The 18,510-nt window shown below is 42.8% G+C and overlaps 1 protein-coding gene across 16 annotated transcripts in view; it reads right to left on the bottom strand.

The window, feature by feature from the left end:
• CHL1 (cell adhesion molecule L1 like) overlaps positions 1-18,510 on the bottom strand; it is a 150,616-nt gene that overhangs the window by 64,221 nt on the left and 67,885 nt on the right. For 9 of the 16 annotated variants that reach the window (XM_019755808.3, XM_019755807.3, XM_019755802.3 and 6 more), the window contains one exon: positions 4,013-4,192. In XM_019755808.3, the coding sequence (XP_019611367.3) occupies positions 4,013-4,103 (91 nt within the window). In that variant the 5' untranslated portion in view covers positions 4,104-4,192. The remainder of the gene's footprint in view (positions 1-4,012; positions 4,193-18,510) is intronic. The other 7 variants (XM_074312206.2, XM_074312207.2, XM_019755806.3 and 4 more) reach the window with 1 other exon arrangement.

Here is an 18,510-nt window from a genome sequence, read left to right as displayed (position 1 = left end):
AACGTTTTTCTCTGGACTTGCATTTTTGTCACGCCCATTTATAAATGTTCCTTTCATGCATATTTTCCCATTGAACTATTTGGGGCTCGAGGTTAGTCTTCTCCCCTCCGGCAGAATTGAATACAAACAATCGCTAATATATTAAGTGTTCTGATGCTGAACATACCAACTTGGCTTAAGTTTTGAAGTAGGACACAGATCATGATATATGTAAAGATATCCTGTCTTCAAACCCTCAGTAGTTTTCAAAGGGATACAGGACCATTTTAGCCCAGTTCTTACAACTTCCGGGTAAGGGGACAGGACTGAATTCACAAGGACGAGTTACCAGTTCAGCAGCAGGAACCCGACTAACAAACGTGTTTTGAACAAAGCCATGTGCCGAGAGGCAGTGGGGCCGGATTACGCGAGGAACGTCCCACCGTGGATTCCCATACAAGGAGGACCCTGAGCCCCGCGACACAGGCCTGGCCCTGGCCCACTCTGTTTCCTCATCTGTAAAATTAGGGACTCAGGCTGGATCAACTGATCTTAGTGTCTTTGGTCTCGGGATCACCTGACATTCTTAAAAACTGTAGGAGATGCCAGAGTGCTTGTGTTCATAGCAGTTATATCAAACAATATTTACTACATTAGAAATGACAACAGCAAAGTCTTTAAAATATTTATGCATTAATCCATTTAAAATAGTCCTGTCACATGTTAAAATAAATAACAGATTTTATCAAAAACACGGAATAGAAGAATAATGGCACTGTTTCATAACAACACATTGTTGCAAATCTCTTAAATGTCTTAACAGGAGGCAGCTGGGTTCTCAAAGGTCTGCATCAAGTCGGGGCCACGGTGGTTTTGCGTAAAGATTTGCAGAAAAGCCAGCCTTACACAGATGTGACTTGAAAAGGGGAGACACCTCAGCAGCTGATGACTGTAGGTGGCCTCAGGGACAGCCCACCACAGCTCACAAGCAGGGCTTTCCTAATAGACCCTTACCGTAGCGTGGGTCCGGAACCGCATCAGTCAGCGTTTCCTGTGCCATTACGGTAAAACGTCTCACCACGGGTTCTTTCTAACCCACGCATGACTTTGCAGCATCACACAGTAATCATTTGGGAAAAATATTGGCTCACTGAGTTTGCATGGTTTTCCAAATACTGACACATTTCATTACACAAAATCCAAACTCACATGTGTTAATATCATCCCTGATCTAACCAGCAAAGTCTTACATGCTGGGAAGCTATCAATCTCAGAGTGGAGAATACAGATTTTCCACAATTCTCATTTTTGCTTAAACACTCAACATTTACCAGTGACGACATATATTGTCAGCTGTTTATCTTGATGTGACAGGCTCTCGCAATTCATTTTGACTAAAACATCTGCCATGTACCCAATAGAGTGATGACAATTTGTCTGTCAGTTGCACTTTTAAGCAAAAATGTTGTCCGAATGGGGCTGAAACAAGGGTGCAATCGAGGAGAGAGCCCAGCGCAGTACTTTGTCACACAGCAGAGTTATTTTATGCGTATTCCTGCTCAGAACACTAAGAACACTGTACTCGGGTAGACATCTGATAAAAGCAATAATGCTTAGCTGCTTCAATAAGGAGAGCCTTCAGCAAAGCTGTTTCATGTGTGCTCCATCATACTCCACGGTCGTGAAGACACCTCGAGTGCTGGCCCAGGTTGGTGCCAATGGCTGGATCTGAGCTGGGCGATGCGGCCTCTGTGACACCAGTGCTGATGTCACCAAGTGGAACAGCATTACATTTCTACTATTACGAAACGTCTGATCTCATGGACGGCCGGGATGTCCCTGTGGGACCCTGAGAGGCCCCCATCACATTTTGGGCACTGATGGCCGACCTAGAGTAATATCTCAATGGCATTTCCAATTCTAAAATTCAATTTTCTTCACTTTTGCCTAATGAATGGGATAATTGCATTTTACCAGCTCAGGGACATCAGCCCAAGTCCAGTCTTCATCCATTGGGTGGTCATAAATATTTTAGTAACATGCCGGAAATATTTCTACCGTACTGACATTTACCTTGTTTCTGATCACTACCGTTTCTAAGTAGGGCAGGTCTTCAGCTTATTGCAAATTTATATCATTTACATTTTGTTACCATTGTAAATTGCAAGGAGTGATGCACAATAGCAACAGTCCCTAAGATACAAGCAAGTAACTTGTGAACAACTTGTTTGTTAGAACATTATTCTTTCATAAATTTGCCAAGGTTGTAGAGTCTGAGCAATAATGAATTACTCAGGGAATGAGCCAACAACCTCTGGGTGTTTATAAGAACATTATTCTACATTATAAATCCTGTCCTCCATAATCAGGCCAATTACAGAGACACCAGACTCGTTGACATTCAAATTCAGTACCTGCCTTAGCAGCATTCGCTAGTGAGTGCTCTAGAGTACCGAAATGGGTGCTACTCAGTCGTTCTGAAAACACGTCGTTAATATTTTATAACAAGTGTTGCCAAGGAATATACGGCATGAAAATGCATAGGCAGCTGAGCCACCAAAATAAAAACGTGTGCTACAGATGAATACAGAATTTCACACCCTTCACCACCGGTGAACTGAATGAGAAAAGATGGAGAGGAAATGGCTGTCCTCAGAGAATCCGATCAGGACTCGTAATCAGGAAGCCTGCTGGAGCCTTGCTGCTACTGGGGAGAGTGGAAAACATCCACTCCTTTTCCACGAGGATCACACCAAGAAGCCGTCCTCAATCTGGGACTGCAACTCAAACCAAAAGAACCTGCTAAAGACGAACGACAAGGCGGTGTGTATCGTATGGGACTAACAGTCCGCAGCTGGACTTACAGAGATCTGTAAGTCTGCACCTCTGCAGTGGGCGGGTGGGGCTGCAGAAGGAGAGGTAATACGGACAGAGAGCTGGCCACCTGTCACCGTGAGTTGAGAAGGGACTGTTACCTGGGGGTCAACAGAGTGTGTGATGTGGACGCCACCTCACAAAATGGAAGGCAGCCCTCAGCAAATGGCTGTGAGACACATTATGTCTTATAGTCAGATCGCTCCTCTTCTCCTCACATCCAGACAGACTTTTCAGAAGAAATGGCACAGTTCGATGCCACTGCCTCCCTAGTGTGTAATCAGTTTTCCAAGGCCAAGACTAACTGTCTAGAACTTACATGACCTGCAAGGTCCTTTCCGACGCCAAGAGTCTAACAAAGAACCAACGCCTGTGGTATGTAACTCTACAGACCTATCTGGACAAGAGAGTAGGGCGATACTGAACTATATGCACCAAATAGCTAACTTACCTGTCAAGGGTCTGTTATAATCCAGGTGCTGACGACACAAGAGGAATTCCCCAAATCTCTACACGACATAGCTGAGATACTATTACATAAACTGTGTTTTCAGACACATTATTTTTCAACTTTTAATTAGTGTACCTTATTCAAATTGATTTATGATGTTTAAAAATCTACATATTTCCACAGAATCACTGACTAACCTCTTGATATGAATTTCTACCACAGAATGCTCTAGATTTTCAGTTGACATCTTCTTATTTTTAGTTGTACACTATAAAAATCATTTTTGTTTTTTTCCTCATTCATTATTTTCATTCTTAAATATATAATCATTTTGTCATACCTGGTTGACTAGCAGTAATTTCTAAATCATAACTGTCCCTAAAGAAACTAAGCTGAGTATATAGAAGTAACAGCTGGTACATTGCAGACGGTCGCATATGGCAAATACCGCCTGATCCACGGGTTACGCTGCTTGTTATGGACGAGACTCGATGAGACGCCAAAGGCCAGAGCTGGGAAGAGCTCATGCAGCCCAACGTGAGCCATCCATTAAGTGGAAAAGGCAGAGACTAATTCTGATGACAGACTGCTGGAAAACATGTAGAAACATGGCAGAAAAGCACATGCTCAATCTTCAAGTATTCCACTTAAAAATCAAAATGCAAATGTGGCATTCCATCAAGTAGGTATTAAATGCTGTCACTTTACCTGAAAGTGGTATTTCGGTGGCCGTGGAGAACTTTACCAGGAAGAAAACTAGAGCTGCGATCGATCCTCTCCCACTTGACAGCACCCCCATTGCTCTGTCGGGAAGGAGGAAACCCAGAAGAAGGAAATCAGAATGTCTCCTCTTACTTTTGGTTCACAGCTGAAGAGAATGGGGTTAACCTGGAGATTCAAAAACAACAGAATAACATAGTCTCAAAGCTCATATGCTCTAAAATGTCTACCTAACAGAAATAAAATGTATTTTTTCCTGTTGGCAATAGTTTTCCTCATTATGAGACTGCTCTCTAATAACTCCCCATAAACATAATTAGTTTTCCTTTCTTTCAAAGGACAGCTGGTACGTGTTATACCGTAAACCATAAACCGTCCCAGTACGTCGTATTTTTCCATGAGAGTTGTTTTCCTTGCAGGCCCTCTAGCCCATGCTGACGAGTGTCAGTGGTCCGCCTACGACGTCACTTAGTCCAGTTCACTCACAGTGGCTCCTTTTCAATCAATTCTCTGTCTCAGGCGTCTGACCCCATTTGAGTCATGTATTAAGCATCGCATGTCTAATCTTTGACTTTCCTGGTAAAATAACTTCTCGTATCCAATGTCATCACACCAACAGAAGGTGAATGGTGAAATACAGGGAACAGAGAAATGGAGGACGCAGGGATGAGAAGCAGCCACTGTAACTAACACTTACAATGCTGGGTTTTGTTCCAGTAGGATTGAGCCATGTCTGTTGCTTTCTACTGAAACAGAATACTTATTCACTCCCAAGTTTACAGAAATAAAGACTAAAATGCCAATTTCTCTTTACTTTCTCTCACAATTTCAAGTTTTCTGAAACACTGTGATAACAGGCATATAAACATTATTTATAGTGTACTTTTAAAAATAAATTTCTCCCATGTGCCATAATTAGTTTGTCAAGTACATAATTTCCTTTTTCATAGAAACCAATCATACTATTTATTCACTTAGAACTGGTGAAAATTTAAGGGGCAGACAAGCTATTCTGTGTCTACTTAGTTCCGAGTATTTGGGCTTTTGGTTTCATCGCAGGCTGCAGCTGAAGAGATCAGCGAACCACACCTTTCACTTATGTAGACAGTAGGTCCAATTTGAAATAGTAATGAATGCTGCCATTTTGCTGTTTTATTGTGTAATTTTGAAAGTCTGAAAAGTTATATTGATCATGAAGGAAAATACTCCAACCCCAAAGAAAAGTGAAGCTTTGTTCTTGAATTAGAGTAATAGCATTGTTCTATTTTGTCTGATCTCAATTAACCCATCTATAAAATGGGAATTGGAAAAAAATTATCCTCGTGGGGCTCAGAATACTTCTTACAATGACAAATAACTTACATGGATAAATTAAAAATATTTTCAATTGTGTGATTATGTTGATACTCATTTTCCTGGTATAATGAATTATTCTAATCAACAAAATAAAATGTGGTAAAAATTGTTTTCATTATGAAAAGTAGGACATTGCCTAAGCACAAAAGCTGAGTTTTACATATCTGTATGCAGTTGGGAGACACTGAACCATTTCGCCATTTCTAAGATGAAAAGTCAGAAGAAAACACGAATGCCTTCTCCTTTGAATTTTCCTCTTCCTCTCTCTTCTGAAACACTTTGAGAATAGTAACTGGAACTCATTGTTTATAGTTATATATCACCCGTTACCTGCAGTCTATTATTTACTATTCTGTTCCATTAATACTCAATGCTGATTCCTTTAAGGGCACCTGATGACGTATTTGGTTAATGAGCTGTCCTCTATTTGCAAAGGGAAAGGCTTTGAAAAGCATGATGCTACTAGGAGACAATATTTCCAGATTAACATATCATCCTACCCTGAAATAGAGGATAAAAATACTAGACAGCCAAATAAGTGAGGACAGACTCAATTCCAATTATGTCCTGACTTAGGCTACTGGGCTCAACAGTCTCTAATTGCACAGATACTGATTGTTCAATAGTGATGCTCTGACTTCTGGAATTTGAGTGGTTTTAACTACACGGTCTTGATCCAAGAAATTCTCTCCCATAAAAGGAGGCCACACTGAACCCTAACCCTGGCTTAAAATAAGGCTGTAAATTAAGAGGCATAACAAATGTTGATGACCCCATCTGTTTCCAGGACATAAATAATGGTGAAGTCTCCAGCTGACCTTTCTCCAGCGGGGCTGGCTTCAATTTACCTGAAATGTCTATGTGAAGAGGCTGCTCCATAAAAGCCTCTGGAAGTTAAAATGTGACCCCCTGCAAGCAAGACTCCATTAGATGATGATGACAGCCCCGAAATAGCTTTCAGATTTGAAAAAAGAAAGTCGGTTATAATTTCACTGTCAGATGTATAAAGGGCATACTGTTTAGTAATTACATTTTGCAACAGAAAAACAGCAATAAAATTATATCCCCATTTATCTTTCTTCAAAATAGATGTGTTTAATGCCACACACCAGACCTCAAAGACGAAGGCATTTATTGAAATGCAGGATGGAGCTGACACAAAGACAGGAACAAAATATACTAGACTATTTTTGAGAACCAGTTTCATAAAGCTGATATCTGATTGCTTGGTGCTAATGACATTTACTATTCAAAAAAAGAATCAATGAATATTCATGAATCTGGACAAATTGGGTTAAATCTTCCTACTATTCCTGACACCTAACTCAAAAGGAAACAGATGTCTCAGTGTCATCGACACCGACCCTCAGGACTGCCTCAGCTCCTCTGGCCCAGGGCACTGAGGACTCAGAACACACTGGGCTCCAGGCAGGGTGGGAAGCATGTCACAGGTGACTATGACCAACACAACAACCAGAAAATAAAGCTCTTGGCTTCTCCAGAACAATAGCCTGTAACGCACACACTCATAATCAACACTATGAAGTGACCCCACGATGGTCTTCAAACAGCTCCACTGTGGTAAATCTAGAAACACATTACTCCCTTAACATAAGTTCAGCTTCTTCTCTGAGAAATGGAAACAAGAGTTTCTTAGCCGTTGTCCATCCTACCCGGCCTCCCAAGTAAATGCAGACACACTGTGGCCTGCTGACACTGAGAGGAGAGTGACGCGTAGGCAGTGCCGAGAGCACAGACAGTACGTCCAGGGGGCAGGGCCACCAGCCTTTACCGCTCACCTCTCCAGTGACCACGAGAGCTGCTGCCACGTGTGTGCCACACATCACAGAGTAACGTGAGATTCGCTACTGCTAGTGACAGCGATCGAGGTCATTAGAGCATGGCCTCCAGTAATAATACTCCAATCCACAGAGCAGGATAACTTGTACGGCTTCTGCGAGAGTTACAAGATCATAACGAGCTAAAAAAATAAACAAACAAAAGACTATTCACTGAAGTGGTTAGTGGTAAGAGGATGATGATTGATTTTAATTTAAATTCTCTAAAAAAGAAACAAAAAGGGGTGAGAGTGTGGGACATTGATTGTAAAAAGTCTTTGATTCTGCTCACGTTCTTGTCCCACATGCGTCACAACGTGACTTTACAGGTCCTCTTGCCAGGAGGCTGCTTCCCCACTTCTTAAATCTGCTGGACGTGGATCCACAGAAGGGGCTCTGAGCTCAGGCCTCGGAGACCTGCATGTCCTCACTCTCTGCTCGAACCCTGCTCAGTCCAGAGGACATGAGCCTGCCGCACGCAGAGATGCTGGCCTGTCACCCTCTGGAATCCTGGCAACAGCCAGCCAGCCAGCCACCAGATGTGAAAGGACCGCCATCCGAGAAGGGCCAGCCCAGGTAACCTGCCAGCTGAACACAGACATTCTTCGATTTTGCGTTATATTTCCACTGGAGTCTGTTTTCAAGTCCAATAGTAACGCGTAATAGGCAGAAAGAATAAGGTGGGTTCAGATGACATCATCACCTTACACTATTACGTATACACATGTCCCACCCTCTGAACTGAAGAGAAACACGAAGTACTTTACAATCAGTTTAAAGGTCTCTGGCAAAGGCCTTTAGTACATGCTGAGTACTAACCACTCCCTAATAACGCCTTATACACCTGACAGTCACTGCCCTGCTGCCCAACTTGTCCTACTGGCTCCTAAACATTTCTTTTTCCCTTTGAGCAAAGAATGTAATTGTTATGCTGAAATTTGAAAATAGATTTGCACTTCATTCCAAAAGGGACAGAATCTGCCCAGTGAGGTGAATGGATCAAAAGCGTAAAGGCAGCTAGTTTAGGATGGTAACTGACCTAAGGGCCATCGTCCACAGCCTGGGCATTATGTGCCAATGAGCACTCACTTGTGCGGGGCCCGTTTCTGAAGGAGGCGTGAGTGGGAACCACCCCAAGGGCTTTGTGGACACTGTTCTGCAGAAGACGTGACATTACGCAGCTTCGGCCACAGAGAATGCCAGAAATCGGCATGCACGCCGTGTGTGCTCCATGTTAAATAACGTGTGTCTGGTCGGGAAGCTTGAAATGGTTCGGCAACTTTTCCCACAGTCAGCAGGAAGGGGTACACGATGACACTGACGTCCCAAGTATAGTTTTCAAAATAACTGAATGGATTTGTGCAAGAGTCTGGGGCTGGGCCATGCCTTGGGGTTGTTTAAATCTTTCTTTCCATACTATACAGCTGAAGAATCATGGTGCTGCAACAAGCCAGCGTGCGTCTGAAGCCACCCGTGTCTGTGATGGGGTGGGTGTCACCTGCATGTCCCTCTGACTGCAGGTGTCCCTTGATGAAACTCCTTTGTAGTATATGTGACTGTCAGGCCAGGGTAAACTATCCCCAGTTCAGGACTCATGGGGAGGCAGTCCCCCTAAGCCTGAAGTGCGATGTGAGTTTCCCAACACCCTGAGACCAGGGAAGGATCAACACAAAGAAAATTAAAAGGCTTTTGTTCAGTCACCAGGCTTGACTAATACCATAAATCAATTTACAAGTGTCATAAACACGGTAATCCCGAAATAACTGTTAATGGCTTTTTGCCTGGAAACAAAGGAAATACTGTACATTACAGCCGTATCTATTCAAAGTCTGTCTCATGTCACTGAAGTGACAAGAGAATTGCTGAGTGTTAATTCATTCTCCTGCAGACATCAAAGGAATGTAGATTTTACTACAACAATATTGATTTTATTGGGAAAACGTCAGCTTTAATACTTACATTGGATAAACTCGAATCATTAATACCACTGATGTAATTTAATAGGAAAATACTATAGTTGAACTCTAACAGGAATATAACTGAGTACAATTAACATAATTTTTGGTTTTCCCCTTTATTTACCTATACTTCCAAAACTCTTACCACATCGATGTTAACATGACATCCAATTCAAATTCTTTCATAATAGAGGAAAAAGAAGAAAACCCCCCAAACCAAGGTCACTTACTGCAGGGATGAGAGGACAAGTTGTGTCTGGAACCATTTGTCACAAGACACCTTCTGTACATACATATGGACCACCCATTTAATGCCCACCCAGGGGATTTTCTGCAAACTGAGGAACAACACAGATGTACTAAAGTACACAAAACGTGAGTGTGGAGCTCGGTGAATTTTTACGTTAAGTATGAATTCGTGTACCCACTTCTCAAACCTTCTAAGGAATTTTCGTCACCACGAGCCTCTGTGCCTAGAGGAGTTCTGAAGGTCGGTTCGTAAGACAGAGGACATGTTTGCACTCCTGTACCCACTGGACCCCAACCTGGTGGCACGTGTGCCCGGGATGATGTGTGTGTTGTGTGGCCCCAGGCTGGGTCCTGCATGTCGTGTGCAGGACGCATGGACCCTGAAGGTCTGCCCTTTCTGAAACGCGCCTGCCCCGGCCACACGCAGTGACACTGGGTCAGTGTGCTTCCCAGAAGGAGAGCTGGGCAGCCGACCACCACCCACGCGCTGTGTGTGTCTTTCCAAATGTTCAATGCGCGGTAGCATACAAAGGCTAAGAATTTCGTTTTGCTGAATTCAGGTTTTCACAAACTTATTTGACTATGAGAATGTGTGTGTGAGTGTGTGTGTGATTTTTGTCAAAATCCACTTGGAAGAAACTGCTTTATGAACCATCACCAGTGAACACTGTTAACTATATCAATAATAGCAGCTATCAGCCTTCATTTAACCTTTATTGAGCGGATCTTACGTGTCATAATTGCTTTTACATATGGACCTCCCATTTAATTCTCTCATCTCCACGATATAGATATATGATAATAATGACGTCCATTTTATATATAACAAAACTGAAACACAGAATGCCCAACGCCTTACAACTAAAAGGTTGGGTTGAAGTTAAAACCCATGGAATATCTTTCTAGAAGTATTGCATTTAACTCTTATACATACAAGCACTTGGAAATAATAATCAAGATTTAAAGATATTTATTTACTGTCAGTTATAATAAAGTTAGAAGAAAATACATCAAATTAAGAAGTGTATAGAGAAACTATAGAAAGTTTCCTACTGATTAATTCCATAAGTTCTTGACTAATATTTCCTAGAAGAATTGGCTGAAACACAGTAAACATTTTCTTCAGAGAAAAAAATGATCTGCAAGTAGATAACCTAGAACTTTAACCAGAAGTTTCCATCACTTCTAATTTGAGTCAAAGGTTTTATGGATTTTATTCCCATCCAAAATAATCAAACAATAAACTTTCTAAAATTTAAGAATGCAAAATATGGAAGAGAGAAATTACAAGCGCGTCCTGAACTACCACAACCAACAGGGATTTCAGGAAACGGGTGTTGAGTTACAGAAAGCACCTTCACAGCTCCCTTCCTCTGTCCACCACCAGCCCCACTTCAGCAAACATAAAACTACAGAAGCTCTCTAACAACTTCTGACAAATGAGCTATTGATACGCAGCTGGCGATTAGATCAAAGCTCACTTGCAGAAGCTCTTTTCTCTTTCACTGCTGTTCTCCTGTTGGTCAACACTACCCCCTCTATTTATTTCCTCTGAATTTATTCTTTATATATTTCAACTTTGTTCAGAACCAAGGAAGGAATTTCCACAAAGGAAATGGGGTACTTCCAGGTAAGTTAAAAGCTCTTTAATTTCCCACTAATAGGCCGATGACATAAATACCATGTGAAAATCCCACCCATTAAGTCTGGAAACCAATGGTAAAAATCAGCCATAAGCAAGACATTTTTTTTAAAGGATAATAAGCTATGTATAAAATGTTTTATTATAATTATTACATTTTTTAAAACAACAAAGAACGGATTTAAAAGTTTACCTAAGTTTTGGACGTTTTTCAGCGGTTTTTCTACTTTTCGGTATTAATGGAATGTTTTTAATGAGCGTACTCTACAAATAAAAATGAAACAAGGCTCACAAGTGGTTTTCGCACCTGCCTCATCCACGTTTGTGAAGCTGTACGCTGCCCAAGGCAGGGGCCAGGTCCTGTGCCCGCCTCAAATGTAGGAAACACTGATCTATCTTCCTGAATAAATGAATGAGTGAATTTCATAACATGTCCACAAAAGAACACACTCTGCGTAAATATAAAAGGTCAAGGAAACCCCAAATACCCTTCTTTTCTCATTCATTGAAAGACAACTAAAAAATGAATTTTCTGAGTTACCTATTAAAGTAAATGTGGATTTGAACAGGTAAAACACTGGTGTAATCACAGGTAGGCGTGCCGCAGTAATGAAGGCCAACAGAAAGAGAAGCTTCAGTGAGTCTCACTAATTTGATCACCGTCTATTTGAGGCAAACTGTATTCAGAGCTCTTAGTGGGTCTGACGGGTGCCCCTAATAGCAACGTGTTACATTTTCTAAGATTCACCTGAGATTACGTCAGCAAAGAATGTGTCATAGTTCTGTAGCTGTGATTGAGTTTTAAGCTACCCCATAATGTGGTCAGGTAATACTAGAAAGATTTTGATCAAAACTCTTCTAAATTTCTAATCAAATGTAGCAAAACTGGCCACTTCAAGAACTTCAGCTATTTTTATTTTTCAGAGGATCATCTGGCTTATTAATCACCGTAATCGATGGTAGAAGAATGTTCCACAGTAAGACACGTAGTGTTCAGCACACAGAAGGAGTCGCTGAAATGTCTGCCCAGACATAAGCGCGCTTGCACGAGCAACGCAAACATCAGGCCAGCCCCCCACCTGCAGACGAGCCCCCCAACCAGGCCTGCGGTCCCACGGGTCCTGCTGTGAGCCTCCTTCTGACCAGCCGGAAGGGCAGCTGAATCCTGCAGCCAAGGCACTGTCACACCTGCCTCAGGGAGGCTTTCTTGCCGCGTTCTAGCAACGAAGCTTCAACAGCTGGCACTCCACCGAGCTCATGGACTAGAGGGTCTACCCATGTGCAGTACTGGCGTGTGTGTGTGTGTGTGTGTGTGCGTGCGTGCGCGCGCACGCACATGCGCAGGCGCTCGTGTGTACAGGTGATGGTTAATAAGTATTAACCATCAGCCTAAGAGTATCACACAGCACCTGGCAGCCAAGACATTAGAGAAGAACTAAAACCCTCATCTTCCTCTAAGTCTTGGAAACTACCAGTATCTACAAAGAAAGCCCAACGCTGACAAAAGGAAAATGCTGGATGAAGTCAGGATGCAAACATTAGAAATTATCATGTGCTGTAAACCTTCTGTACGGAGGCACTGTCCACAGAGATGCTTGTGCAAGTCTAAAGAAGTGACACCTTCACGTAAAACCTAGGGCGTTAAGGAATAAACTCCAACAACTGGCACCTGAGTCTGGCTACTTCTCCCATGAGAAGGCACTGAAGGATGCACAGTGACTAGCAGGTCGTGATCAGTATCGCACGCCATCGACAGTCAGCACACGACACAGACACTGAGGGAGGCTTTAGCGCAGGACAGGGCTGCTCGGCGGAGGCGCCCGGTCCAGAGGTCAGGGAGCTCCCTCCTGGTTTGCTGTCTATCCTGTGTTACTACCATTTGTTAACACTTCATCCTTTCTGTTTTGTGCCACATTTGTTTTTCCATTCATGAGGCAAGAGCATCCAAGGCAACTTACTGTTTAAAAATGCTAAAGGCCATACAATGATACTATAACTTTAGACTTTTCTCTTCAAATCTGTGGTTTATAAAAATATGTCTCTTGTGAAGTCAAGTCTTCTAGGTGCAACGTAAGCAAATCAACAGTGATCAGTGAGAGCTGAGGCACCTTAGGGAGATACTATTTATGCACAGTCACAAACTAGAGGTTATCCGGGTGGGATTCATTCAAATCATAACACAGGTATAGGCTTCTGGGGCAAACAGTTCAACAGATGTACAAGCGCCAAATTTTAAGCCAGACACTATACAAATCCTAAAAAGCAATCCTATTCTACTCAGGTCATAAAATACAAAGTATGATTTCTTGGTACTTAAGAAAAATGTATAAACTACTTGTAACTCCCGTGGGCTCATCGCCACTCTGGGGACGGCATGAGTGCTGACAAAGCTGACTGACCGTCCTCTGTACTTTGAGAATTAGGGCTAATGACCTAAATTAATATTCAGAAATTGGTTACATTTTTATACACCAATAATGAACTACCAGAGAGAGAAATTAAGAAAACAATCCCATTTACAATTGCATCCAAAAAATAAAATAAAATACCTAGGAACACATTTAACCAAGGAAGTAAAATACCTGTACTGGGAAAATTATAAGACATTGAAGAATAAAATTGAAGAAGACACAAATAAATGGAAGCATAGATCATGCTCATGGACAGAAGAATTAACATCAAAATGCCCACACTACCCAAAGCAATCTATAGAGTCAATGCAATCCCTACCAAAATACCTGCGACATTTTTCACAGAACTAGAATAATCCTAAAATTTATGTGGAACCACAAAAGACCCCGGATAGCCTTAGCAATCTTGAGAAATAAGAACAAAGCGGAAGGTATCACGATACCTGACATCAAATTATACTACAAGGCTACAGTAATCAAAACAGCATGGTACTGGCATAAAAACAGACACATAGATCAATGGAACAGAATAGAGAGGCCAGAAATAAATCCATGCCTATATGTTCAATTAATCTATAACAAGGAGGCAAGAATATACAATGGGGTAAAGACAGTCTCTTCAGTAAATGGTGATGGGAAAACTGGACAGAAACATGCAAACAAATGAAACTAGATCACCTTCTTACACCACATACAGGAATAAACTCAAAATGGATTAAAGACTTAAATGTAAAACCCCAAATCATAAAACTCCTAGAAAAAAACACAGGCAGTAAACCCTCTGACATTATTTTTGGATACGTCTCCTCAGACAAGGGAAACAAAAGCAAAAATAAACAAACTAAAAAGTTTTTGCACAATGAAGGAAACCATCAACAAAAAAGAAAAGGCAGCCTATTAGAAGGGAGAAGATAGTCAACGATGATACATCTGGTAAGAGGCTAATATCCAAAATATTATAAAGAAGTCACACAACTTAACATCAAAACACCTAACAATCTGTTCAGAAAATGGGCAGAGGACCTTAGCAGATAAATCTCTACCAACTCTCATCAACGTAGAAGCAACAAGTGAAATCTGTGCAACCACCTTACTCCGTTTCCGGTGCACTTCCTGGTCACCCCATAACGGGCCGTCCCCCTCGCCCATGTCCCCCTTGCTTTTGTCCTTCGCTGAAGAAGGTGTAAGGGGGTGGCTTGGGCCATTTTGGAGAGTTGCTCAATTTTCCCAGCTATCTCCCATGGACACATGCTAATAAACTTCTGTTTGTTTTTCTCCTATTAGTTTGTCTTTCACTACAGGGGGGTCTCAGCCACACACCCAGGAGGGGAGAAGGAAAATTATTTTCCCTCCCCCACACTTTCAAAGAACAAACATTTGAATTCCGAGTCCACGCCCTTCCTTATCACGACCTCACTCTCCTTGTTACTGTGCTTCTGCAGGTGGCGGTGGTATTATTTTTAAGCTTAACATATGTAAATCCCTCTTCTCCCCATTCGCACTTTTGCCCCTTAGTCAAAGGGCAAGTATGTTTAAGCAGCTGCTCCTTCTGCGGCTTTGGGGCACTGGACTCTCAAAGTAAATGCTGTGTGCTCTTGCACTTCTTCCACAGCCATCTTGGGGGGAAACCGTCTACGTAAGGAAAGCCATTCCGTGGGCACCCTCACCTGAACTCCACGTCACTCTCACAGGCCCTCCCCAGAAGCGTGAAGTCCTGCTGTTTCCCAAAGCCTGTTAGGTCTGGGGTGGGCCTCGGGAGGCAAAGTGTGCCTCACAAACAGAAACGACTCAGTAGCATCGGTTTACAGCTACAACACCCCAGAAAGACAGAGAAAGGAAGGGAGGGAGGAAGAAGGGAGGGAGAATCACAGTTACATCCATTTCTATATATTTCACATTGAGCGGCATGGGGCTTCCCTCCCAAGGCAGGATATTCCTTCCTGGTGATGAGCAGAAACCAGAACACAAAACCAACAAGAACACGAGGAAAACTAGAGTCCACTTACCTGGTTTTTCTGGCAAGAGACCACAAAAATGAAAACGCGCAGGTAGAACAAATGTATCAAAATAAGGAAATAGCCCTAAACAGATGTGTGTCAACTGTTACAAGTTTACATTGTTTCCCAGGGATAAACAGGCTCAAAGAACTTCTGATTGTTAACTGCAAGTAACAGTTTCTTTTGTTAACAGACTTTTCCTCCTGCCCTTGTATTGGGGGGGGGGGGGGGGGGGGGCTCATTCATCAAACATTTAAACTCAGGCATTAAACAGCAATCCTTCCTTTACAGCAAAAGAAGGACCTACATTAATGTATTAAACTGCATACTGTCATTTATAAATTAATCAAAATGCCAATCACTATGTTATTACAAATGATGTAAACTGCCATTGTCACTTTGTCGCGTGTGGCTACAGCTGTGCCCCCTGAGGGGCATCTGTGGGTCGCTGCAGCCCCGCATGGCTCGTCTCACAGACCAGGTGAGGGGGTCACACAATCCTCCCCCAGCGCTGCCCGAATGTCCATGGTCCAGGTATGGGGCCAGGGGCTGGGAGTGGACAGTGACAAAGCCACGGCTCCCTCCTAAATTACTCCAGCAGGCATGGCGAATGACAACTGGTCACTCAATTAAACAAATAAAGAAGGGGATGGACAGAAACGCTAAACCAAGGCCTTTTGTTGGCTCACTCGTGACTCAGAGGAACCGTGTCGTCTCGTCCAACCTAGCGTGTCAGCCTGGTGGTCACTCATGCTGCTCAGAGCTCGTACTTGCACATGAACCTCAGTGCTAGAACTTGTTTGGAGCCCCCGAATCAATCCCCACAGCCCCTTTGGGGTCATTCAGACACGCACCGGCCCCGACACATTCGTCCCCAGCTCAGGCTGATCAGGTGGTCGCTTCCACCGCCTCGCTCAGCCTCGTATGGGAAGTAAGTGTCCTGTTCTTGGTCTGTGTGGTTTTCCCCTTTGTAAGCTTTTTGTTGGTGCTGGTCCTACGGAAATGGCTCGCTGTCTGAAACTCTCTGAGTGTAGGGCTGTCTGCTGCATGGGGTCCTAAGCGTAGGGCTCTCCTGGGCCGTGAGGGGATGTGGCCTCAGGTAAGTTTCACTCAGGAACAAGTTACGGCCGTGGCTGGGAGTTCCGTGCTCGTGAATCAACAATATACCTGCAATAAGGCGACCAAACAAAAACAAACCTAGAACAAGGCTGGGCATTGACTGGCTGATGCAGGTGCTGCAACCAGAGGCAGGAAGAAACCCAACCCTGTACTCAGGCTATGGGCCAGGGTCCCTAACTCAGCGTCTGTGGGCAGCATCTGTGTCCAGGGCAGAAACCACCACCGTGAGGAATGAGAATCAGCTGTAATGTCTTCACTGATAGATTTTATAACATCTCCAATATTTGTGAGTCAGTTTCAAAATAAAAGCACATGACTTAATGCACAATAGAAGATTAAGTGACATATTATCCATAAATATATTCACAAAAGTAAGCATGAATCAAGTTTTCATGTCTTATTGGTAAAAAGAAATTAACTTTGCAGCAAGTACATTTTCAATCTCCAAAGTATTATGCAAATACCGTGTTTCCCTGAGAATAAGATCTAACCGGACCATCAGCTCTAATTCATCTATTGGAGCAAAAATTAATAGAAGACCAGGTCTTACATTATAGTAAAATTTAAGACCAGGTCTTATATTAATTTTTGCTCCAAAAGACGCATTAGAGCTGATTGTCTGACTAGGTCTTATTTTCAGGGAAACACGGTATTTGTTGCACAACTCCCTTTTAAATGAAAAACAGTATTCTGTAAAGAAGTTAATACCAATCAACTAAAGGAAAAATAAATGATGTCAAGATATTGTTATGTGTTTGCTTCAATGCTAGGCTTCTAGTTCACACCTTTCCCCTAGAACACACTTCAAATTGTCCATTTGACTTGTTTTCCACAGTAAGGAATGCTGATTAAAGGTTTCCAAAAGAATGGGACAGAGGAAATAAAGCACAGGGGCTAACAACACTAGGGATGTGATTTAAAAAGAAAAAAGAGAGAAACAAAGACAACTCTTCCTCTAATGAGACTAGATTGATTAAAACTCCAAATATTGTCTAAAAACTTCCCACCTCAACAACCAAGCTTGTCCCAAACTGTTTAATAACAACCTGCCTCCTCCATATAACGACGGTCCTGTGGATTAAAGAAGCATTTACTGTCTTTCCCTGTGGACGATCCTGACACACAGAGAATGTAAAGATAAAACACCCTGCACTTGACAAACAGCCTTGACCAGGAGAGGGGGTGGCAGGGAACCACTCACATCCTCCTCCACGGCCCCCTCGGGTGACAAACAGCATTTGTGCAACAGCCCAGGCAGGGCGGGATCTGTGGGGAGGGAACTGGGCCAAGAGACACTCACAGGAACCGTAAATCTGCACCGTGGCTTCATTAGCAGCGAACTGTAACCAACTGCTAATTACCTGATGGCAACACTGGAAGCTGTAGGTCTGTATATGGAAACTGTGTATGCAAATCTGTACGTGTTTGGCACCTAACGTTTGCAAGGATTTACTGTGACAGTTGGAGTCAGAGAAGATACTAGACTACCGACACCTTCCAAAGGAAAGTGAAGGTGAAATCTTAGTCAGCAACTCCCTGGAGGAAAGCACACTAATTGTACGAAGTGCTTTGACTCGGTCACCTCGGTCTTCCTTTGTTTTCTCCTGTATTCTGAGGACATAAGCAGTCAGAACCCAGGAAAATAAAGCTCGCTGTGGGACGCGAGCAGAAAGTGGACCTACAAGCCACCAGGACAAAATGGTCCTTTTTCAGGATATCTGACTCTTGGATGCACACATCTTAACAAACTATCAGGAAACTAAGTCATTTCTTATCAAACCCAGTTAGTTCCACGGGGCGTACACACAAAGAGTTAAATATATCAAACCAAAGACTGGCGAGTCTAAACACTGCCGAGGAAATTTTAGGGTAGATTCTAAAATGACCGAGCGAAGCGTCCCTCATCTCCCCAAAGC

The sequence above is a fragment of the Rhinolophus sinicus genome, chromosome 5, assembly GCF_057876585.1.
Source record: "Rhinolophus sinicus isolate RSI-liver-muscle chromosome 5, RSI-T2T, whole genome shotgun sequence".
In the NCBI taxonomy this organism is placed as follows: domain Eukaryota; kingdom Metazoa; phylum Chordata; class Mammalia; order Chiroptera; family Rhinolophidae; genus Rhinolophus; species Rhinolophus sinicus.
This window is presented reverse-complemented; position numbering and strand designations above follow the sequence as displayed.